This window comes from Arachis ipaensis, chromosome B6, assembly GCF_059453495.1.
Source record: "Arachis ipaensis isolate K30076 ecotype BB chromosome B6, ASM5945349v1, whole genome shotgun sequence".
NCBI classification, from domain to species: Eukaryota; Viridiplantae; Streptophyta; class Magnoliopsida; order Fabales; family Fabaceae; genus Arachis; species Arachis ipaensis.
Genome location: NC_142441.1, coordinates 131,119,341 through 131,143,861, shown reverse-complemented (window position 1 = coordinate 131,143,861; position 24,521 = coordinate 131,119,341). Strand labels below are relative to the sequence as shown.

The 24,521-nt window shown below is 35.6% G+C and overlaps 1 protein-coding gene and 1 non-coding gene across 5 annotated transcripts; one reads left to right on the top strand and one right to left on the bottom strand.

Moving 5' to 3' along the window:
• Nucleotides 1-806: 806 nt before the first annotated feature.
• Nucleotides 807-19,502, bottom strand: LOC107648369 (uncharacterized). Of its 4 annotated transcripts, none has more exons than XR_015885743.1 (3): nucleotides 19,336-19,491; nucleotides 19,089-19,248; nucleotides 807-1,002 (listed from the first exon to the last, which is right to left on the bottom strand). XR_015885743.1 is itself a non-coding variant. In XM_088489569.1 (3 exons), the coding sequence occupies exon 3, from the start codon at nucleotides 15,146-15,148 to the stop codon at nucleotides 13,997-13,999; it is 1,152 nt and encodes a 383-aa protein (XP_088345695.1). In that variant the 5' UTR covers nucleotides 15,149-15,217; nucleotides 19,089-19,248; nucleotides 19,336-19,502; the 3' UTR covers nucleotides 13,502-13,996. The 4 variants fall into 4 exon arrangements, 1 of the variants encoding a protein (XP_088345695.1); XR_015885744.1 differs by lacking the exon at nucleotides 807-1,002 and adding an exon at nucleotides 8,945-9,527; XM_088489569.1 differs by lacking the exon at nucleotides 807-1,002 and adding an exon at nucleotides 13,502-15,217 and having other exon boundaries at nucleotides 19,336-19,502.
• On the top strand, nucleotides 14,502-14,608 carry LOC148562751 (small nucleolar RNA R71). The gene has a single exon (XR_015887723.1). It is a non-coding gene; the product is annotated as a small nucleolar RNA R71 (small nucleolar RNA).
• Nucleotides 19,503-24,521: the final 5,019 nt, after the last annotated feature.

Below are 24,521 nucleotides of genomic sequence, written 5' to 3'. Positions count from 1 at the left end.
TGGGGAAGAGTGAGAAGAGGAAGGGGAAGAGGAGAGGGTGAGGGAGTGGCGGTGAGGGGTTTACGGGAGGGTGAGTGATGGAGTGGGGTGGGAGAGATACGCGAGGGGTGGGGTGAGGGTGGGGGGGGGGTGGGTTTTGTTTTAATTTTTTAATATTTTTTAATTTTAATTATTTTTATTAATAATGAAAGGTAAGGGTAATATGGTAAAAAAAATAAAATTAAAGTAGAAAAGGACGATTTTATAACGTTTTGTAACGTTGAGGATGATTTTAATAACAAAAAAAGGTCGAGGACAATTTTGATTTTCACCCCAGACCTTAGGGACGATTTCAGTACTTAACCCTAATTATAACATTAGCTATCATAATTATTTATGAGTTATGTATTATGTCCAATTAACAATAATATTTTTCTTGACCATATGTTTTGACTATATGAATTTTTTCTAACACAAATATGTCCACAGTCTAGTATCTCCATGTGTAACATTCTACCACCCAAAATTTTACGCCTAGAACGTAAATTAAAGATGGTGAGGCGCTATGACCACTAAAAGTAAAAGTACATAATATAATATAATTAAAGGAAATCGTAACTAGGAGCCTTGAAAAAGAAGTTAATAAAAAATGAAACAAAAATCGCATCACTCACAGTCGAATAAATGTGGAAAGGTAGGTAAGATCAAGCGAAAAAAAATAATGTATATATAAGATTAGAATTCTAAAGATACAAATAACAAGCTCTTAGCCCGGCTTGCGAAGCAAAGGCCAACCAAAGTATACATATACATATATATAACCTAAAAGAGTAACCCAAAATATATGACAAAACACCTATTTCTCCAAGTCCGCCTCTAAGAGGGGCAAAACATAATATATACATGGTGGAGAATCTATATACATATATACAAAACATAAGAAAAATACAATAATTCCAGAATAACCAACTTCGCTTGTAGAGGGAACTTCAGACGCTCACCGAAACGCATCTCGACCTGCATCTGAAAAATAACAATATATATATATATATATATATATATATATATATATATATATATATATATATATATATATATATTTTGAGAACCAGAGGTTCTCAACATGATAATGGTGCCCACATAAATAATATATAAGGTCCCGAAAAAGCCAAAGAAAATCCTAGAACCCGACATTCAGAGTTAAACTAAGAAATAAACTAAACCAAAAATTAGGTAACTGTCTAAGGTTCACAAGTTCTGAATCTAATCCTAACTCTACTATTCACTTTCTGTTTCATTAAATTCTAACCCTACAATTCACTTTCTGTCTCCTACAGCCCTCCGAAACATCGGTGGAACAACCTTCAGCGTTACCTCCGCCAGCATAAGGGATCTCTCAGTTGCTCAGACAAACAATACAAGCAAAGAAAGCACAAAATAGGATGTAGTTACAATAGGTAAAACATATAGCAAGTAGACATAGTAATTCAAATAGGTAAACCCAAGTAATGCACAATCAAACAAAACAAACAAATACATATGATGAATGCTTGCCCTATGGCTAATGAGTATCATCTGTCGGTTATAAAGCCAACCCGACATGTCCGGTAGTTAACCCTAGACAGAACACCACAACATGGAATAGGTATATTATTAGTCTCCCCATGCTGGTGTTTTATCCAACCCAGAATAGGTATTACTCATCTACTCAGGTAGGTGCCTCAAACCACAACCCGAGTAGGGATTACTCGTCTATCCTCAGGCTATGACTTAGATAGGAATTACTCGTCTACCCTTGGATAGGAATTACTCATCTACCCTCAAAATTGCATCTCGGATAGGAATTACTCATCTATCCACAAAATCATAACTCGGATAGGAATTAATCATCTATCCCTAAAGCCATTCCTCAATATCTCATTAACATTATAATTCATTCATATTCATTCAAAGTTCATAATTAATTCAGTTCTCCTTATAATTAAATGTACATGTTTAAGTCTATCCGGTACTACGTATGAGAAAAGTAAAAATATAGGATAGATCAGAAAAATATTTAGGATACAAACCAAAACACTTATCTTAAAGATTTTGGCCCTAGGTGGGGTTAAGGAGAAAAAATTACAAAATTGTCCCTCATTTAAGGGGTAAAGGGCGTGACTCACCCTCCCCATTTCACAAAATTTCAATTCAATTCACCAAAGGGAGAGAAAGCCACGAAGGGAGAAGAAAGGAAAGAACCCTAACCCAATTTTACTATTCACCATCCCACTCAAATCCAATTTTCTCACAAATCGTAGCTCTAATTGAAAACTCGTTTGCAGCCACACATTCATCTCATCATCGTATTCGATTCTATATAACTTTTGCAGTGAGTACTCACAAGAACTCTGACTCATTTTTTGTTTTTTTTTCCTTGATTTTGCATTTTGGTAGTTTGGGATATTGAACATTATGATTTTGATGCTTTAGGAGAAGCTCAAGCACAATCTCTAGCGGGATTTTGACCCAAGATCATGTAAAACAAGGTAAGTGAACTCTTTCTCCCTATTTTCCCCAATTGCGTGTAAAAATCTTGTATAAACAATTGAGAATTTGATGTAATTATATTGAATAGAGTAGCCTGAATGCTTGGTTTGATTTGATGTAAATTGAGTGCTTGGTTGGATTGGTGAGAAGTTGGTGGAGGCTTGAATTGGCCGGAAGGAAAGGTTCACGAGGTTGAAAACCACCATCAATGAAGGTACGCGTTTTAGTTTCGGGTAAATATTATGTAATGCTATGTGAAAACCTAGGTTAGAGGACCTTAGAATAGTGTTGAATTGGCATGTTTGATGTTATGGATTGAAGTTGACTTAGTTGAATAATTTATGTGGAATAATTGTTGAAATGGATATTGTTGAGTGATTTGTTGGTGACTGTTTATGGATAATGTAGTATGATTGTGTAGCTTGATTTGCTATTGATGGTTGATATGAAAAATTAGGTTGGAGGCCGTGATTAGGTAAGTTGCATCCTTGGTAAGTATAGCGGAATTGGTTTGAGCAATATGGATTGTGGAATTGTGTGAATTGGATTGATTAATAGTTTTTGAATGGAATTGATGTAAATCGGAAATAGTTAATCGATGGGAATTAGTTGTTTTAGGTCTTGAATGGCTAGAATGTGATTTGGGATTGATGATTGAGTGGCGAGGATGTATAAGAATTGGTTTAGGTTGGTTTTAAAAGAGCAAATTTGGGAAAAAGATGAAATTGAGTTATGCAGAATTTCGGGTAAAAAGTGATTTTTAACCAACTTCGACAGGTTATAACTTGGCGCTCAAAGTTTAAAATTGAATGGAATTTATCTTGAATTAAATATGGGAAAGCATAGTTTAAAACCGTCAAAGAATGAAGGAAAGATGAATTTTGTAGCAAAAGTTATAGAGGTTTAAAAATCTGTGTTAAAAACTAAAAATTACAGATTTTACAGTACACCAAAAAACTTTCTGATGTGTGTGCACACAGACACTCAAAATGAACTTGTGCATATGCACAGGATGGTGCGTGTGTACCATTCTGGCAAGCTTGCTGATTTGTGCGTGCGCACACGACCTGTTTTTTGCAAAATATTTTTTTACTGTTTAGCCTTCCCGGCAAGCTTGTGACCCCATGTAGCATCCATATGACACCCAATAATCAATTTTTAAGCTTTAAATATAGAATGGATATATCTAATGAATTGAATTGATAAATTCTCGAATAAACACTTAGTTAACCGGATAAAAAGTTGTGGGAATGGTGGTTCATCCTGCCTACAATAAGGACAGTTATTTAGTCTTGCTCACGAGATAATGACATTGATTTATTGATAGATGAATGGGGTTATAATTGGTTGAGATTATAATTATGGTTGAGTAAAATTTGATTAGAGACTTATGTCAAAAAGTGAGGGTCATATGCAGTGACGAATTTAGAAAATTTTGATAATGGGGGCGAAATATATATAACATGATAATAATCTTTACAATTCCACTAGGTAACCAACAGGAAATTTAACCAACAACAAGCCAACAAACATTTTTGAATTATACTCCATACTAATTAATTGTTATTAATTAGTAATTATTTAAATTTTATTTTTTAAAAATATAAAATTAATGATCATTAATTGCAGTTATTTAAAGTTGGTTGGTTAGGCGTTGTTTACCTATACTTTTCCTAATTTTTATAATAAAAATATTATGTTTACATAAAAAATTAGCTATCAAATTATCTACTATAAAATTTTGTATTTAAAAATTTGTTTAACTTATTTTCAATGTGTATTTTGTATTTCAAAATTTGTATTTTAAGATTTATTCTGTACAAGTGATTATTTTATATATACGTAGCATAATTGTTGTTATAATTATATTTTGTTATTATAAAATATGATTAGGTTTCAAATATCTAATTACAAATTAAAATACTAAAATAATAATTTAAATAATAACATATAATTTAAAATTTAATTTTTTATATTTTATATTTTAAAATCTTGACAATATAATCAAAATATCTTTTATATATATATATATATATTGTTAAACAATTATTTAAAACTCAACTTTCATACAATTAGCTCTTGATGATATTCATAGTTAAAAAGTTAATTCAATTAGTGTAGTTATTTTGAAAAAAATTAAAGCTAATTTCTAAAGAAGAAACACAAATGGATAAATAATATTCTTTCGAGTCGATTTTTAAGAAAGAACACCAATCTTATTTAAATTTGAAAATTGATCATTATAATGGATATCTAATATGAAGTTCTCAAATTTACTATCAAGTATCAAAAGTTAAATAAAAAATGATTGTGAGGTCAAATTTAATAATTTAGTGGAACAAATAAATATTATTATTATATACTACTCAATAAAATTTCAAATTGTAGTGAGGCGCTTGCCCCCACATCCATAAGAGTATATCCGTCCCTGGTTATATGAGGCTTATGATAAAAACTATGAATGAGATATATATACTAGGGATTAATATCAATGGTGAATTTGTTGAGGATAATGGATTTGGTTGATAAGGATTATATTTGTTTTTGGGGGTAGATACGATGAATTTTAATGAATAATTCCCCGATAAAGACTTAATTTATGAGACATCTTCACCTGGTATATGCAAGGACGTGAATTTTGTCCCGCTTGTTCAGTGTTGTGGTGTAGTTGTGGGGATGGTGGTTCGTCTTGCCCACGGTGAGGACAGTGGTTTTATCCCACTCATGGCCTTAGGATAAGTATCCTTGTGATCAATGTGAAGATAATGAATTATGATTTTGATTGATAATTTTGGTTTTGATTAGGATAGGCATGCATTATGTGCATTTGTTTGCTATTATTTGAGTGTGCATATTTTTTTTTGGTTTGCCTAACTGTATATTTCTATTTGATTGCTAATTGAAATACTTGCCATACTTGCTCTCTAATTGTGTTTTTCTTGTATTGCTATTATTTGTGATTGAAATTACTGAACTGAGGAATTAGATATTGGGAGTAAAGATGAGATTATATTGGAAATGATTGAGACCAGAGGCAGTTATGGAGCTGAGACTTAGTGACTTGACCCTATTGGGGATTAGTTAAAACCCTAGGCTTGAACGTCCGTGAAGTTGGAGCTTTTAGGATTGCCTAGTGGTGCGGAAATTCTATAACCACAAACTAACCGGCAAGTGCATCGGGTCGTACCAAGTAATACCTCAGGTGAGTGAGGGTCGATCCCACGAGGATTGATGGATCAAGCAACAATGATTGAGTGATTGGCTTAGTTAGGCAAATAGAAAATAGTGTTTGAGAGTTCAAAAGCATTAAACAATATAAAGAATATTAAAAGAGCAAGTAAATAAGTTGGGAATAAAGTATGGAGAAACAGTTAAGACTTCAGAGTTATCTATTTTTCGGATTGACTTTTCTTATTAATTTATTTTAATCATGCAAGATTTAATTCATGACAAACTATATGTGATTAGACCCTAATTCCTTAGACCTTTCTAGTCTCCTTTAAAATTCATCAACCGCCAATTCCTTGGTCAATTAATTCCAATTAGGGGGTGAAGTTTAATTCTAGTTTATGTGCCACAGAAACTCTAATTACCCAAATATAAAAGGATTATATGTCACGTATCCCGTTAAATCCAGATAATTAAAAGTTTAGGAGAAATTGTTTTCAAGTTGTTGTTCAAGTAAAGAGCTTTTCCAAGTTATACAAAAACTCAATTAGAAAGAGGGTCATACTTCCGTTCCACCCAAATTCATAAGATAAAGAACGAAAACAATTCTTGAAATAGAAATCAAGATATGAATTAAAATAAAAAAATAATAAAATCAATCTATACAATAGACAGAGCTCCTAACCTTAACAGTGAAGGTTTAATTAGGTCGAAACTTTAAGAAAGGAGACAACCAAAATACTCCATCTTACCTTATAAAATCTGGTATGAAAATGAATAGAAAAATGAGAAGAATACTTTAATTAGGTTAGATTTTTTGACGGAGTTTTAGAGCTCAAGAAACCGAACCTTAAAGCTTGGAGGATCTATGGAGTTTCTAGCTTTTTTTCTCAAGAGTTCTAGACCAAGGAAGAAGGAGAAATGAAGCTGGTGGGGTCACTTTGGGGGACGAGGCTGTGGCCTTTGTTGCATAGTCACCAAGAAATTAAGTTAAAATATCTTCTAGGAGATAATTACTAAAATTATATGTATTAGAATACAAGTAATTACAGTCCTAGAGATAAACAAGAAGAAATATGTGGCTGAGAACTTGTGGACCATGAGAGTTATACGGTGTTTTATCCAAAATTTAATAATAAAATATCATTCGAGAAATAATTACTAAAACTAGGTGTAATAGATTACTTGTAATTACACTCCTAGAGCTAAATATATGAGCTATTAGTATAAATAATACTAGTAACATGATTATCTTGGAGATAAAAAATCTATGATAATACATTAGCATAGCTAAATTTATCGGAGAATGCTGGCATTATACTGTGCCTGTAGATTTTGGATTCGGTTAAAATAATATTATAATAAAATATTATTTATTTGTTTTCCTGCGTATTTGAAATTGGCTCGTTAAACAGAATCTAACAGTGTATTCAAATTTTCGAAATTTCTAGCCAAAGCGGCTCCAAAATGCAGTTTTTCACTAGTTTAATAATTGATGATATGGCGAGGTGCTTGATGATGCACTAGATAGGTGTTTGATGATGTAGTGCTTGTGCAGTAGAGGTGCCTGCTTCACTGAACTTTCGGAAAAAATTGTTTCTTAAGGAAAAGGTTTCGTTTCGCTAAAAACTTGGACATTACATTTCACCATCCTTAAAAAAAAACTTGCCTTTAAAATTTGATTGAAGTGCAAGAAATTGCGAAAGATCCATTTTCAAGTGATCTATTTTCTTCAAGCCATCTTAATGAGGAGAACAGTCTGTTTCGCATAGCAACCATATCTCACATAGCCATAGCCACGGAGATCATAACAGCCATGAAGATAGTTGTGCCTTATACCAATTTGTCTTTCAGAATTCCTTATTCGATTAAACTATGCATATTCGCAGCCATTGAAGTCTTATCCATCTGTGTTAATATCTCAAGTTAAGCACAATAGTTTTTAAAATGAGCGCTCATAGACATTTATGCCAAATGTATCTAAAAAATACCCTAACCGCATGAGACAAATAAGCAGAACATGCAGTGAAGCATGGTTCAGTCCATTTCCCAAGTTCTACTGAGAACGAATTCCTTTGATACCAAATTGTAATGAGTTAACTTATAGCATGTCATGATTATACTAGAAGCTAAGCGTTACTAACTCGTCTCCCTAATAATTAACTGTTATTTAATATATGAGCCTGATTTGTTGTTAAAACGTAGTTATTTTGCGGGGTATTTTTATCTAAAAATGTTTGGGTTGACAAGCAGAAATATTCACAGATAAAATCACAAATAATAATAGACAGAATAGTTATAAGCAACCACACAAATATATACATCTCGTGTGAGTTAATAGTACTCAGTCATCCAGCCGTTAGCAGTGTTTAGATCTCAGTTAAGACACCCCAAGAAGTAGTTAGATAATAAATACACACGCACACACAACATCTTAGGCCCTAACATGTTCAAGAAGTCCTTAAGTTGGTACCCAAGCTGGCCTAGACTTTATACTCACTTAATCCCTGTATATAGACTACAAAAGCGAGAGAAAATACGTTCTAGGTCTTCAAAACTCGGACCAAGCTGGATGTTGTCAAAAGGCAAACATTGTCCTCTGCACCTCCAGTAGCTTAAGGAAAAGAACTCATGTCTCCATCTGTAGGAAAGAGTTGGGGTAAGAACTTGGGATTATTGGTGCAAAATTTATAACCCACAAACTAACCGGCAAGTGCACCGAGTCGTACCAAGTAATACCTCAGGTGAGTGAGGGTTGATCCCACGAGGATTGAAGGACTAAGCAATAATGGTTGATTAATTTACTTAGTTAGGCAAATAGAAAATAGTGTTTGAGAGTTCAAAAAGCATTAAACAGAAGACAAGCAAATAAATAAGTTGGGAATAAATTATGGAGAAGGCAGTTAAGGCTTCAGAGTCATCTATTTTTCCGGATTGACTTTTCTTATTAATTTATTTTAATCAAGCAAGATTTAATTCATAGCAAACTATATGTGACCAGACCCTAATTCCTTAGACCTTTCTAGTCTCCTATAATTCTCATCAACTGCCAATTCCTTGGTCAATTAATTCCAATCAGAGGGTAAAGTTTAATCCTAGTTTATGTGCCACAGAAACTCTAATTACCCAAATATAAAAGGATTATATGTCACGTATCCCATTAAATCCAGATAATTAGAATTTAGGAGAAATTGTTTTCAAGCTGTTGTTCAAGTAAAGAGCTTTTCCAAGTTATACAAGAACTCAATTAGAAAGAGGGTCATACTTCCGTTCCACCCAAATTCATAAGATAAATAACGAAAACAATTCTTGAATTATAAATCAGTACATGAATTAAAATAAAAAAAATAATAGAATCAATCCATACAAATAGACAGAGCTCCTAACCTTAACAGTGGAGGTTTAGTTGCTCATGGCAAGGGAGAAAAATAAGGATTCTGATAAAATGTATTTTGGTAGAGGTGGAATGGACTCCCCAGAAGGGAAGTTTCTTTTCCCTTTTATATCTAATTCTAATTAATTTAAAATCTATTTTATAAAACTAAAATAATATATTTTCCTATTTTAAAATAAAAATAAAGTCTAAATCAGAATTAATAGGAATTAGCGTTTTCTGCACTTCGCGCTTGTCACGCGTACGCGTCAGGTACGCGCACGCGTCGCCATAGAAAGCTCCAAATCACGCGTATGCGTCAGGCACGCGCACACATCACTACTCACTGTCATCTCCTTTAATTCTTGTGCTGATTCCATTTTTGCAAGCTTCCTCTTCATCCTCTAAGCCATTCCTGCTCGACATAGACTTCTTCTCTTTTTCTGCGGAAGCTCCATCAAATCCAACCAAATGCTACCTATAATAAACAGAATTGCACAAGACTCAAAGTGGCATCCATAGTGGCTAAAAGATAATTAATTCTTGATAAAACTTAACAAATTAAATGCAAATTCACTAGAAAAAGATAGGAAAGATGCTCACGCATCACAACACCAAACTTGAATTGTTGCTTGTCCTCAAGCAACCAAACTAATATAGGCTTAGGATATGAATTTTCTTGAGAATGAGAGTTCGATTAAGCTCATGTCTCTTCTTATAGTGGGGTTTACTCATTGTAACTCTAAACAGTTTTGGCATCTCACTCTCCTTTGAATCAGAGGGATGTCAGTGTCCTTTGGAATTAGAATCCGGATCATATTATGGATTCTCTGATCTTTTGTAACTCAATTTAACCCTTGAACACAACAATTTTTCTTTGATTCTCTTTTCTTTGGTGCTTTGCACCTTGAGCCTAGCCGTGACTTTAAATATTTTGTCTCAAGCTTCACTTGACACAGAAACACCACAAGCACTTAACTGGGGAACTCTTTTGAAGTTCTAATTTTTCTTTCAGCTACTCCCAAACAGTGGTGCTCAAAGCCTTTGGCATACTCTACTAATTGCAATTGATCTCGACTCTAAATGTTTTGTCTCAAGAATTACTTGACACAAGAACACCACAAGCATATGACTAGGGAAACAACTCTTTGAGCTTTTAATCATGTTTGACCTCCTTAGTCATTGATGCTCAGAGTCTTGGACCTTGCTTTTATAAATATATATATATATATATATATATATATTTCTTTACTGTTTCTTTTGCTTCAAGGATTAAATTTTTGTTTATTTCAGAGAAGTCATAATAATTCTCTAAATCCCTGTTCTTTGTACATCAACATTCTTTTATTCAAATTTAAATATGCACTGTTCATGTCATGCATTCAAAATCACAGAGAACACCATCACATTTTATTAAATGAGACTAAAAATAAAAATTAAACTCAATTTCTCATGCATTACATCTCCTTTTCTTCGTTCTTTTTGATTTCAAGATCAGTGGGCAATACATGAGACACCTTTCAACATTAAAGCAATTAACAGAAAATTTCAAAATAACAGAACTAAACTCGAACCTAGGAATCTAACTAATAAAGGATCATGCAATAAACAAAGCAAAATAGCAGAAAGCCGGAATATGACATAGTAAGAGCGGGAAGGAATATAGAATGAAAAGAACTCAACCACCTCAGTTATGTTGGTGGCCATCTCATTCCTCCGGCTATGCTCCTTAGTGAAGATGATTTGCCTCCCTTTGGTCCCGTAGAAAAGCCATAAGCGAAGCGACAACACCAAACTTAAAGGTTTGCTTGTCCTCAAGCAAAGAATAACTGAAAACAGAGAGGGACATAAAAAAAATAGTATGATGAAAGAAGAATTAAAGGATAAAAGAACAAGAGAGAATTAGGATTGGGGGGTGGATGATTTGAAATCAGGCGCTGAGGGGTTTAATTTGGGCGTCGCATGCGACACGTACGCGTCTGGGATGCGTACGCGTGGATGGCCAGGATTGAAAAACGACGCGCACGCGTCAGGGACGTGTATGCGTGATGGGACTTGTGCTTCCAGCACCATTCCAGCCCCACACCATCATAACTCTCTGGCCATGCACCCATTTACGCCGTTTTTCAGGGTCACGCGTACGCGTCAGGGACGCGCACGCGTGGGTGGCGAAAAGCGCAAACGACGCGCGCGCGTCAGGGACACGTACGTATGATGCGGCTTGTGCTCACAGCACCATTCCAGCCCCACACCATCATAACTCTCTGTCCAATTTTATTTTTCATGCACACACATATGACGCGTACGCGTCAGTGATTCTTGCGCGTCGTGTGCTCGTTTTTTTTTTTTTTGTGTCGCCTGAAGTGTTCGGTTCCTGTTATAAAATAGCTGCATGATAAAAAAAAACAGTAAAAACTCAATAAAAATCAAATAAGTAAGAAAACTATTGCTACGAAAAATAACTAAGGATACGAAGTTATCGGGTTGCCTCCCGACAAGCGCTTCTTTACCGTCACTAGCTTGACGGTCAGCTCCTCTAAGGAGGAGGATCGTAGGGGCTCAGCTCTTCACCCCTTACTTTGAACTTCTTTCCCGTGTCTCCATAAATTAGCTCAATATGCTCCAGAGAGAAGATTATGTTTGCTGTATAAATCCATACTGGATTCCTAGTCAACACCACCTTCATTCTTGGGGAGAAACCTTCAGTAGGGATCTTTTTGTTTCTTCATCCCCTGGGTATTTTCTTCTTTTGGGGAACCTCCTCCTTGGTGGATGATGCATTCCCGACACCAAACTTAGGTTTGATATCAGGAGGAATTTTATTGATTGTCATCAAAGGAGGTTTGAGCTGCAGATTCTGCTGTCCGTCATCAGGGGGTTCTTGAAGGTTTGGATCAATAAGCTCAGTTTGCATGCACCTCTCTTCTTTACCTGCTGAATGTATATCTTTGAAGACATGAAAGACCAGTTGCTCATTATGCACTCTGAGCACTAATTCACCTACTTCTACATCAATTAGAGCTCTCCCAGTGGCTAGGAAAGGTCTTCCTAGGATTATAGAGGCATTCTCATCCTCCCCTGTGTCAAGAATCACAAAATCTGCTGGGAGGAAGAACTTACCCACTTTAACCAAGATATTCTCCACTAATCCGTATGCAGGCTTCATAAATTTGTCTGCCATCTGTAATGCTATCCTTGTGGGTTGTGCCTCTTGGATTTTTAACTTCTTCATCACAGACAAGGGCATTAAGTTGATGCTTGCTCCAAGATCACATAATACTTTCTCAAAGGTTGTGCTCCCAATGGTGCATGGGATTCGGAAGCTCCCTGGATCTGGCATCTTCCTTAGCAAGTTATTCTGAATGATGGCACTGCATTCTTTAATCAGGACCACTGTCTCATCTCCCTTTAAAGGCTTCTTCTTTGACAACAACTACTTCATGAACTTGACATAGAGAGGCATTTGCTCCAAAACTTTAGCAAAAGGAATATTGATTTGCAACTTTCTGAAGACTTCCAAGAACATTGAAAACTGCATGTCCTTGGTCTCCTTTTGAAGTCTCTGAGGATATGGCATTTTACGCTTGTACTCAGGAGTCTTTGGCAATGTAGGATAAGTGTCAAGAGATTCTGGGAATGGGTTGTCTGCACGCTTTGGAGGGACGTGCTCTACTTCTTCCTTCTTCTCATCTGAAGCTTCTTTTTTAACTAACTCTTCATTGACCTTGGTTTCAGAGCCAGCTACTTTACCACTTCTCAATTGAATAACCTTGCAATCTTCTTTTTCAACTGGCTCCTCATTAACTTGTACTTCTGTACTTACCACTTGTCCACTTATCAATGTGATAGCCTTGTATTCCTCTCTTGGATTTGGAATTGTGTTACCGGGAAGCATAGTTATCAGAACCGAACTGGTGATCGAACCGGTCAGGTTACTGGGTCATTGGTTCAACCGGTGGATCACTGGTTGAACCGATTGATCCGGTCCTATATAAATAAAAAACAAAATATAGTCAAAAATTTATAATTAAAAATTTAAAATACATATTTTTACTAATATTTTAAAAATATCTAGCTATTCTAAACAATATAGAACAGAAACAATAAGTATTTTATTAATTTTACTCTATCATAAATTTTTTTATTTTATTTTTATATTAAAATAACTATTATTTCGAATTTTAATAATTTATTAATTAGCTTATATCTATTATATTATTATATACTACAAGTATTTATTGAAAAATAATATTAATAGATATTATATAATTATGAAAAGAAAATAATAAGTGACTTTATAATTACTATTAAATAAAAATAAAATTAATTTAAGAATGAGTGAACTTATAATTAAAATTAAAATAATTTAAATAGAAATAAATTATTTGCTTAAAGATATCAATATATATTTTAATTTGTATATATATTGGTAACAAGCAAGTTGGCCTGGTGGTTAATGCCACTGTCCATAACCTTGAGGGAGGAGGTTTGAACCCCAGCTATTTCATTTTAAAAAAATTTTGAAATTGAAACGGTTCGGTCGGACCGGTCTTCATCGAGTTTGACCGGTTTCTATCGGTTCACTACGGGTTTGACCGATTTGCACCGGTTTCTTATCTTGTGCGGTCCAATTATCGGACCGGACCCGTAGAGAGTCCGGTTCATCGGTTTTTTGGTCGAACCGGCTGGTCGCCGGGAAGGCTATTAGTGGTCCTCTGATCAATTTCATTAACTTTTGTGGCTAGTTGACCCATCTGAATCTCCAAGTTCTTGATGGATGCTCTGGTTTCCTGTCTGAAACTTGTCAATATTGCTTCCAAATCATTGTTCTGCTGGGCTGAGAAGTTGGTTGCTGAGATGACTGAAACTGGTGGTTATTAAAATTTTTCTGTTGAAAACCACCCTGAGAATTATTATTAAATTCTGTTGCCTCTGAGGTTGCTCTCTCTACCCAAAATTTGGGTGATTTCTACACCTCTGATTGTAGGTCTGAGAATACGGATCATTATTGGGGTTTCTAGGAGCACTCCCCATGTAATTAACCTGTTCAGAAGAGGATTGAGCATAACCATAATTATCATTTTGCACAAAATTACCTATCATGTCATAAGAGACCTCTTGAGGTAGATTTTGGGTGTTGATAGTTGAGACTTGCATGCCACCCATCTGCTGAGTAAGTAAATTTATTTGCTGAGACATAAGCTTGTTCTGAGCAAGAATAGCATTAACAGCTTCCATTTTCAACACACCTCTCTTCTGAGAAGTCTCTGAGTTCACAGGATTCCTATTAGATGAGTATAAATATTGGTTGCTAGCAACCAATTCAATCAGCTCAATAGTATCCTCCGGTGTCTTCTTCTTGTGCAATGAACCACCTGCAGAATTATCTAAGCACATCTTGGACATTTCACCCAAGCCTTCATAAAAGATATCTAGTTGGGTCCATTTGGAGAACATGTCCGGAGGGCATTGCCTAGTCAGTAGCTTGTACCTCTCCCAAGCTTCATAAAGGGTTTCACCATCCTTCTGCCTGAAGGTCTGAACCTCCACCCTAAGCTTAGTCAGCTTCTTTGGTGGGAAAAATTTAGTAAGAAACTCAGTAACAACCTTGTCCCAAGTATCCAAACTCTCCTTGGGTCGGAAATCTAGCCATAGCTTTGTTCCATCTCTCAGAGCAAACGGAAAGAGCATGAGTTTGTACACCTCTGGGTTCACTCCATTTGTCTTCATAGTATCACAAATCTGCAGAAAATTAGAAATAAATTGATTTGGGTCTTCGTGGGGAAGACCATGATACTGGCAGTTTTGTTGCACCAGGGTGACTAATTGTGGCTTCATCTCAAAGTTGTTCGCAGCTATAGGAGGTACCACAATGCTTTTTCCATAAAGATCTGCAGTAGGAGCAGAGTAAGAGCCAAGCATTCTCCTTTGTTGATCATCCCCATTCGGATTTGCCACATTGGCATTAACAGCATTGTTAGGATCCATAGTGGATTCTGCAGCCTTGTAAAGTCTTGCTTGTTGCAAACGTCGCCTGAGAGTCCTTTCAGGTTCAGGATCAAAGTCTAAGAGATGTTCCTTGTCTCTGTTCCAGCGCATAAACAAACAGAAGACAAGAAAAGATGAGATTCTCTACGTCAGAGTGCAGAGAAGTCCCTGTGAGGTAACCTGTGTAAAATAATAAAATAAAAATACTAAATAAAATAAATAAATAAATTTCAAAAATGATAACTGAAATCAGACAGAAAATTTCGAAAATTAACAGGGAAAATAAACAAGCAAAGTAAAATAAAATTAACTAGGTGACACCAAACTTAATTTCAGAAATTAAAGAAAAATATTAGTGCTATTTATTTCTTTTAATTTTTATTTTGAAAATACTAAGCAAAAATTAAAAAAATTAAAGCTAACACGCCTAATCTAAGCAATCAAACAACTGATAGTTGTTAATCATAATCAATCCCCGGCAACGGCGCCAAAAATTTGGTGCGGAATTTATAACCCACAAACTAACCGGAAAGTGCACCGGGTCGTACCAAGTAATACCTCAGGTGAGTGAGAGTCGATCCCACGAGGATTGAAGGACTAAGCAACAATGGTTGATTAATTTACTTATTTAGGCAAACAGAAAATAGTGTTTGAGAGTTCAAAAAGCATTAAACAGAAGACTGGCAAATAAATAAGTTGGGAATAAATTATGGAGAAGGTAGTTAAGGATTTAGAGTTATCTATTTTCTGGATTGACTTTTCTTATTAATTTATTTTAATCATGCAAGATTTAATTCATGGCAAACTATATGTGACCAGACCCTAATTTCTTAGACCTTTCTAGTCTCCTCTAATTCTCATCAACTGCCAATTCCTTGATCAATTAATTCCAATTAGAAGGTGAAGTTTAATCCTAGTTTATGTGCCACAGAAACTCTAATTACTCAAATATAAAAGGATTATATGTCACGTATCCTGTTAAATCCAGATAATTAGAATTTAGGAGAAATTATTTTCAAGCTGTTGTTCAAGTAAAGAGCTTTTTCAAGTTATACAAGAACTCAATTAGAAAGAGGGTCATACTTCCGTTCCACCCAAATTCATAAGATAAATAACGAAAACAATTCTTGAATTATAAATCAGTACATGAATTAAAATAAAGAAAACAATAGAATCAATCCATACAAATAGATAGAGCTCCTAACCTTAACAGTGGAGGTTTAGTTGCTCATGGCAAGGGGAAAAAATAAGGATTCTGATAAAATGTATTTTGGTAGAGGTGGAATGGACTCCCCAGAAGGAAAATTTCTTTTTCCTTTTATATCTAATCCTAATTAATTTAAAATCTATTTTCTAAAACTAAATAATATCTTTTTCTATTTTAAAATAAAAATAAAGTTTAAATCAGAATTAATAGGAATCAGCGTTTTCTGCACTTCGTGCTTGTCACGCGTACGCATCGATGGTTTTCTTCGCGTGTCACACGTAAGCATCTGGTACGTGCACGCGTCGCTGTGCAACTTCGCTTTTCACGCGTACGCGTCAGGTACGCGCACGCGTCGCTGTGCAACTTCGCTTTTCACGCGTACGCGTCAGGTACGTGCACGCGTCGTCATGGAAAGCTCCAAATCACGCGTACACGTTAGGCACGCGCACGCGTCGCTCCTCGTTGTCATCTCCTTTAATTCTTGTGCTGATTCCATTTTTGCAAGCTTCCTCTTCATCCTCTAAGCCATTCCTACTCTATATAGACTTCTTCTCTTTTTCTGCGGAGGCTCCATCAAATCCAACAACATGCTACCTATAATAAACAGATTTGCACAAGACTCAAAGTGGCATCCATAGTGGCTAAAAGATTTAGTTGCTCATGGCAAGGGAGAAAAATAAGGATTCTGATAAAATATATTTTGGTAGAGGTGGAATGGACTCCCCAGAAGGAAAGTTTCTTTTTCCTTTTATATCTAATCATAATTAATGTAAAATCTATTTTCTAAAACTAAAATAATATCTTTTCTATTTTAAAATAAAAATAAAGTTTAAATCAGAATTAATAGGAATCAGCATTTTCTGCACTTCGCGCTTGTCACGCGTACGCGTCGATGGTCTTCTTCGCGTCGCTGTGCAACTTCGCTTTTCACGCGTACGCGTCAGGTACGCGCACGCGTTGCCATGGAAAGCTCCAAATCACGCGTACGTGTCAGGCACGCGCACGCGTCATTCCTCGCTGTCATCTCCTTTAATTCTTGTGCTGATTCCATTTTTGCAAGCTTCCTCTTCATCCTCTAAGCCATTCCTGCTCTATATAGACTTCTTCTCTTTTTCTGTGGAGGCTCCATCAAATCCAACCACATGCTACCTATAATAAACAGATTTGCACAAGACTCAAAGTGGCATCCATAGTGGCTAAAAGATAATTAATTCTTGATAAAACTTAACAAATTAAATGTAAATTCACTAGAAAAAGATAGGAAAGATGCTCACGCATCAGTTCTTAGTAAGGTCTGGGTTACAGGTTAGGTTCGTTAATTCTTTGTTGTTTAACAGACAAATAGCAGAATACAAAAAAAGAGTAGACAAACAGAGAATACAGAAAAATATCACATAGAAAGAGAATACAAAGAACATAACATTCACACAGAATACAAATAGAAGAATATGCACAAACAAAGATGATACATGTCTATCCTATGGAGGCCACGAGCTCATGTGCCGGTTGACTACCTACAACCCAACATTACCTAGGAATAAGTCCTAAATATGGCTTTCTCATTGCATCACTTGCATACCAATCGTATGGTCGAAGCCTCATCAGTTAACTTTAAGTCGAATGGCCGAAACCACATCTGTTGACTTTAATATGCGTACCCCTAGAAAACAGTTCTCAGTTGTAGGCATTCCCACAATACATTTTAAATTTTCCCTTTTGTAAACCTTTTTCAGTTTCTTTCTCTGTTTATCTTCCTTATCCACTCCTTTCAGTTACTAATTCTCATTCTCTTTTTTTATATTTATTAGATGACTTTGTCCTTTTCTTTGTTCTCTTTTAATTTTTTAATTAATCTTTATACTCTTCTCTTATCTCACTTTTGGTTTTTTATGAAGAGAACCTCTAGATTATGGATTTCAAACAGTCTTTCTAAAACTTTTTAAAAAATTATTATTTTGTCTTCTATTATTATATTATCATTATTAGTATTTTAATATTATCAATAAAATAATATTATATAATATTTTATTACTAAAACTCGTTTAATATTATTTTATCTTTAAAGTTTTATAAATTGCAGTTTGATCCTAGAATTTTTATCTACTTATATTTTAATCTTAAATTTTTTTATATTTATATTTTTGTCCTAACATTTTTATATAATTATCAAAATAGCCCTGTATTTTTTTATAATGACTAAAATATTCCTATATATTTTATGAATTTTTATTTTTTCTTTAAATTTTTATTTAATATCCAAAATATCCCTAAACTTTTGAAATTACTATTTTAATTTCAATCTTTTATTTATTTACTATTGTATCCCTAAAATAAATCATGTTGCTGTTCTTACTTGATTAAAGACCGAATTTGTAACTATGATTCTTCATGATTTTTACCTTGATTCTTAATACATTTTTCAAGCTTTTCGGTAACCAATTTTTGTCATTTTCTTAACACCAACTCCATCCACCAAACCTTCATAAAAAACACATTAAACAAGCTTGAAACGAGCTCCATGAAGCACGGTTTCCCAGCAGCCATGGATCTTCATGAATCCAATGATTTGTAATAAGCTTGTTTCCCATATAAAAACATGATTAAAACATCACATAATCACTCAATTTCAAGTATCAAACAATCATATAATAATCGAGCATCAAGAACACAATTAATTTATAATTAATTTATCAAACTTTACCTCTTTAAAACAGCTCCAAAAATCGGTTTCTCTAGGTGATTTCTATCTCACTTTCTTCCAAATTTTCAATCAAAAACAACTTTTAATTAAAAAATACCATGAAGGCTGAACCTTCATCAAGAATTCAAGAAGAGTTTACTCACCTTTCTCAAGCTGAAATTGATGGTTTTTTGCTCCATAAGACTTTTAGATATGATTTCGCCACCAAGAACAACAATAACATCAAGTTTTTTCCATGGTTTCTCATGGCCGAAACTTCAAGGAAGGAGAACAGCCAAAATACTTCATCATACCTTATAAAATCTGGTATGAAAATAAAGAGGAAGATGAGAAGAACACTTTAATCGGTTTAGATTTTTTGTGGAAATTTTAGAGCTCAAGAAATCGAACCTTAAAGCTTGGAGGATCCATAGAGTTTCTAGCTTTTTTTCTCAGGAGTTCTAGACCAAGGAAGAAGGAGAAATGAAGCTGGTGGTGTCACTTTGGGGGAGGGGGTCATGGCTTTTGGAGCTTAGTCACCAAGAAATTAAGTTAAAATATTTTTTAGGATAGAATGACTAAAGTTAGATGTATTAAAACACAAGTAATTACACTCTTAGAGATAAATAAGAAGAAATATGTGGCTGAAAACTTGTGGACCATGGGAGTTATAAGGTGATTTATCCAAAAATTAATAATAAAATATTATTCGGGAGATAATTACTAAAGTTAGGTGTATTAGATCACTAGTAATTACACTCCTAGAGATAAATATATGAGCTACTAGTATAAATGATACTAGTAACATGATTATCTTGGAGATAAAAGATCTATGATAATACATTAGCATAGTTAAGTTCATCGGCGAGTGCCGGCAATATATCGTGCTAGTAGATTTTGGACAGGTTAAAATAATATTATAAAAAACATTATTTATTTTCCTGCATATTAGAAATTGGCTTGTTAAACAGAATCTAACCATGTCATTCGAATTTTCGAAATTTCCAGGCAAAGCTGGCTCTAAAACGTAGTTTTTCACTAGTTTGATAACTGTTGATATGGTGAGGTGCTTGATGATACAGTAGAGGTGCCTACTTCACTAAACTTTCGAAAAAATTATATTTCTTTAGAAAAATGCATCGTTTCTCTGAAAACTAGGTTATTACATATAAAATAGCTTGTTATACATGTAAATAGAAGCTATAATATGTTGCAAATTTATGTATGGGAGATAACACTACAAGAAAACACCTATTCAGGTACACTTGAAAAGTGTAGCCAAAAATAAAAAAAATTATGCTTTAGGTAAAGGTTATGCTTTTTAGGCTTTGTGTAAGACCCATAACTTTTGAAAAGTCTTATTATCATCAAGTTTCAAATCTTATAGTTATTTATAGGCTTAATTTCAGAAATTATTTTATTAAAGATAATTAAGGCAAGTTTTGATTTATTGAATTTGAGATGAGTTATGATTATTATCCAATTTTATAATTATTGGATTATTTTCTATATTTAAAGTATAAAGTTGATAGTTATGAAATAATAAGAATTTTATGTGATTTGAACTAAGTAATTAATATTTTAAATATTAATACTGCTATTTTGGAAAATGAAGAAATTAAGTATATTATTTCTAATTATTTGGTTGGGACATTTTATTGAAAATAATTTGTAAAATTGATGAGTAAATAGTATTTCTATACATTAATTTTGTTGGATTAAAATTTATTCCTAATTACTATGTTACCCCTACTTTTATTTGAAATTACAAAAGTACTCCTAACCCTAAGTTTCAAAAATGAAGCCCTAGCCCCCCAAACCCAAGCAGCCGCAGTTGCTACCCTCTCTACTCTAAACACACACACACCCAGCCACCAGAAGAGGGAAAGAACGAAACAGAAAGGGAAGTGGGGTGAGGGACACACAGAGAAGGAAGGAAGGAAGAGAGGAGGGAGGAGCGTCGCCGGCGCGTCGGGCTTCACCACCGCCGTCGCGTCGCCGTCGTCAGACCCGCGAGTCGTTACTGCGCCGCTGTCGTCCAGGGAGCCACCACCTCAGTTCGTCGCCGCCATTCATTCTCAGCCTCGTCGCGTTCTTGTTCGGCCGCCACTGCTTCCATGTCCTCCAACGGCACTACTGTTGTCACCGATAAAGCTGCCGCGAAGAAGAGGAGAGGGCGCTGCTTCACGCCTCGCCGCCGTCGCTGTTCTGAAAGGGGCTGTAGTCGCCGTCGAACATGATGAGTGAAGGAGAGGGAGAACTCACGTCTGAGGCTGGGAGGAGGTGTAATTTAGCCGCTGCTGGGGAAGAGAACACGTCTGGGAAAGGGAACCGAGGGAAACGGCGCACGAAGGGTGCTGTGACGGGAAAGGAATCCACCTGCGTCACCGCTGGAGAGAGGGAGATCGAAACGAGTAAGGAGGAGGAGGAGGGTTGTGTCCGCCACCATCTGAGCTCGCCGCTGCGGGTGATGGCAAGCTGAACTGCAGCCGAAAGAGTGTTCAGGCCGCCATAGGTGCCGCTGCCGGGCAAGGGAGTTGCGTCTCTGTGACACTAACTGCCGGGAGTGGTTCTGTGACTTCCGGGACCAACGCCGGAGCCTCTGGCTACTTCTGCCGTCGCCGGAAAACTCTACCGGTAAGGGCTTTGAATTTGATTTTCATTCGTTTAAGATTCCGGAAGCTTTATCGCCTCTGTATGTGGGTTTCAGTTACCAACGCCGGAGTCCGGTCGCCGCTGTCGCTTGAGGTGGCTGACGGGCTGCCGCCGAACCGGTTCAAGAGACCGCTGCTGTTCGGTTCAGCCGTTCCTTCTTCGGTAAGTAAGTATGTTTCGGAAAGCCTCGCGTTAGTATTTCGTTGTGTTTGGTTAATGAATATGAGTTTTGGTAACGTGGGGTCGAGTCCTGATTATTATATGTTGCGAATAGTGTTGATATGGTTATTGCGAAAGTGGCTGGGAGCTGAGGTTTTGGTTGCCGTCAATTCGGGTTGAGGCGAAAAGGACTTGATGAGGTGTTTGGGTTATGGATTTGTGTTTTGAGGTAGGGGCGCTTTCCAAAAACTATATTCTTATATATTGGAATTATTACATATGGATACTGATGTGAGAGAATGTGTATTTGGTGATTGTATCGGCCTTATGTATGGCTTGATTTGCCTTGGTTGATTATGAACGTCTGTTGGTTGAATTGTTGTGTGGTTTTGTGAAACGAAATGCTTTTCAAGTTGATTCTTTTAAAGCTTTGAGATCGAGTTTAATCCGTTGAGAATTGAATTGAGTTAATTTTATTGAGAATGTGAAAAATAGAATCCACTCTTGAATTCAGCCTGGCTTGCTTTAAATGATCTGGTTTTTTATGAATGATTGTTACTGAACCGTTTCTTTAAAACTTTAGAAATGAGTTTATTCGGCTGATAATGATTTGATTTTTGAAACGGTTTTCTTGAAATATGGTATTGAGATTAACTGTTGGATTTTGGCTTGCCTTTGAATTGATTTTGGATTCTGGGCTGTTGGAGAAAAAATTGTGGAATGGTTTTGTTGGGACCCGGACCGGGTGGCAAAGTCCAAGTTTTAGGGGAGATGCTGCCGAAATTTCTATAAAATCTGAGTCTTTATTGAAATATTGTCTGGGAAAAATGATGAGCTGAAGGCTTCTACTATTTTAGTTGAAATATCAAGAAAAGGATGATTCACGCTTTTGAAATGAATTATTAAAGAGGGAATTGTGATTTAGTCTTGCTTCTTAAGAAAGGCATTGTATCTTTTTCAGGAGAAAGTTATTTAGATGAAACTTATGTTTTAAATTTGTTTTAAATGTGACAAGGACAATGCCTTTGAATTTGACTTGAGGGTTTCAATTAGAGGAGTTTCAATGATGTTGAAAGAACCTAAATGTCTATTGACAAGTTTCATTTTGAAATGTTTTGGGAAAGGTTTTAAGTACTCTTTGAACTATGAATTCTTGCAAGATGGTGCACGAATTGTAAATCACACTTTTTACAACTCGTACCACTAACCAGCAAGTGCACTGGGTCGTCCAAGTAATACCTTACGTGAGTAAGGGTCGATCCCACGGAGATTGTTGGCTTGAAGCAATCTATGGTTATCTTGTAACTCTTAGTCAGGAAAACAATAAAATAATTCACTTATCAAATTTGATTGCAAGGAATAAAAGGGCAGAACACAAATTATACTTGTATGCAATGATGGAGAATATGTTGGAGTTTTGGAGATGCTTTGTCTTCTGAAACTCTGCTTTCCTCTTTTCTCTGATTCACGCATGCTGTTCCTCTTATGGCAAGCTGTGTGTAGGTGGATCACCGTTGTCAATGGCTACCATCCATCCTTCCAGTGAAAAGGGTCCAGATGCGCTGTCACCGCACGGCTAATCATCTGCAGGTTCTCAATTGTACCGGAATAGGATTTACTATCCTTTTGCGTCTGTCACTACGCCCAGCACTCGCGAGTTTGAAGCTCGTCACAGTCATTCAATCCCTAAATCCTACTCGGAATACCACAGACAAGGTTTAGACTTTCCGGATTCTCTTGAATGCTGCCATCAATCTAGCTTATACCACGAAGATTCTGATTAAGAAATCTAAGAGATATTCATTCATCCTACAGTGGAACGTAAGTGGTTGGCAGGCACGCGTTCGTGGAGGAATGATGATGATTGTCACGTTCATCACATTCATATTGAAGTGCGAATGGATATCTTAGATAGGAACACGCATGTTTGAATAGAAAACAGAAATACTTGCATTAATTCATCGAGACACAGCAAAGCTCCTCACCCCCAACAATGGAGTTTAGAGACTCATGCCGTCAAAAGGTACAAAGTTCATATCTAAAATGTCATGAGGTCCAAAATAAACCTCTAAAAGTTGTTTAAATACTAAACTAGTAACCTAGGTTTACAGAAAATGAACAAACTATGATAGATGGTGCAGAAATCTACTTCTGGGGCCCACTTGGTATGTGCTGGGGCTGAGACTTAAGCTAATCACGTGCATAGGGCTGTTTTGGGCGTTCAACGCCAGCTTTGGATCCTTTTCTGGCGTTGAACTCCACTTTGTAACTTGTTTCTGGCGCTGGACGCCAGACTGCAGCATGGAACTGGCGTTGAATACCAGTTTACGTCATCTATCCTTGAGCAAAGTATGGACTATTATATATTGCTGGAAAGCCCTGGATGTCTACTTTCCAACGCAATTAGAAGCGGGTCATTTGGAGTCCTGTAGCTCCAGAAAATCCATTTTGAGTGCAGAGAGGTCAGAATCCAACAGCATCAGCAGTCTTTTTTCAGCCTGAATCAGATTTCTGCTCAGCTCCCTCAATTTCAGCCAGAAAATACCTGAAATTACAGAAAAACACACAAACTCATAGTAAAGTCCAGAAATATGAATTTTGCCTAGGAACTAATGAAAATAAACTAAAAACTAACTAAAACACACTAAAAACTATATGAAATTAACCCCAAAAAGCGTATAAAATATCCGCTCATCACAACACCAAACTTAAACTGTTGCTTGTCCTCAAGCAAATAGATAAATAAAATAGAATACAAATAATTTAAGAAGCAATAATATCTC

Bases quoted from the DNA above. Each gene is read 5' to 3' on its own strand.
- LOC107648369 (XM_088489569.1), bottom strand. From the start codon at position 15,148: ATGCGCTGGAACAGAGACAAGGAACATCTCTTAGACTTTGATCCTGAA.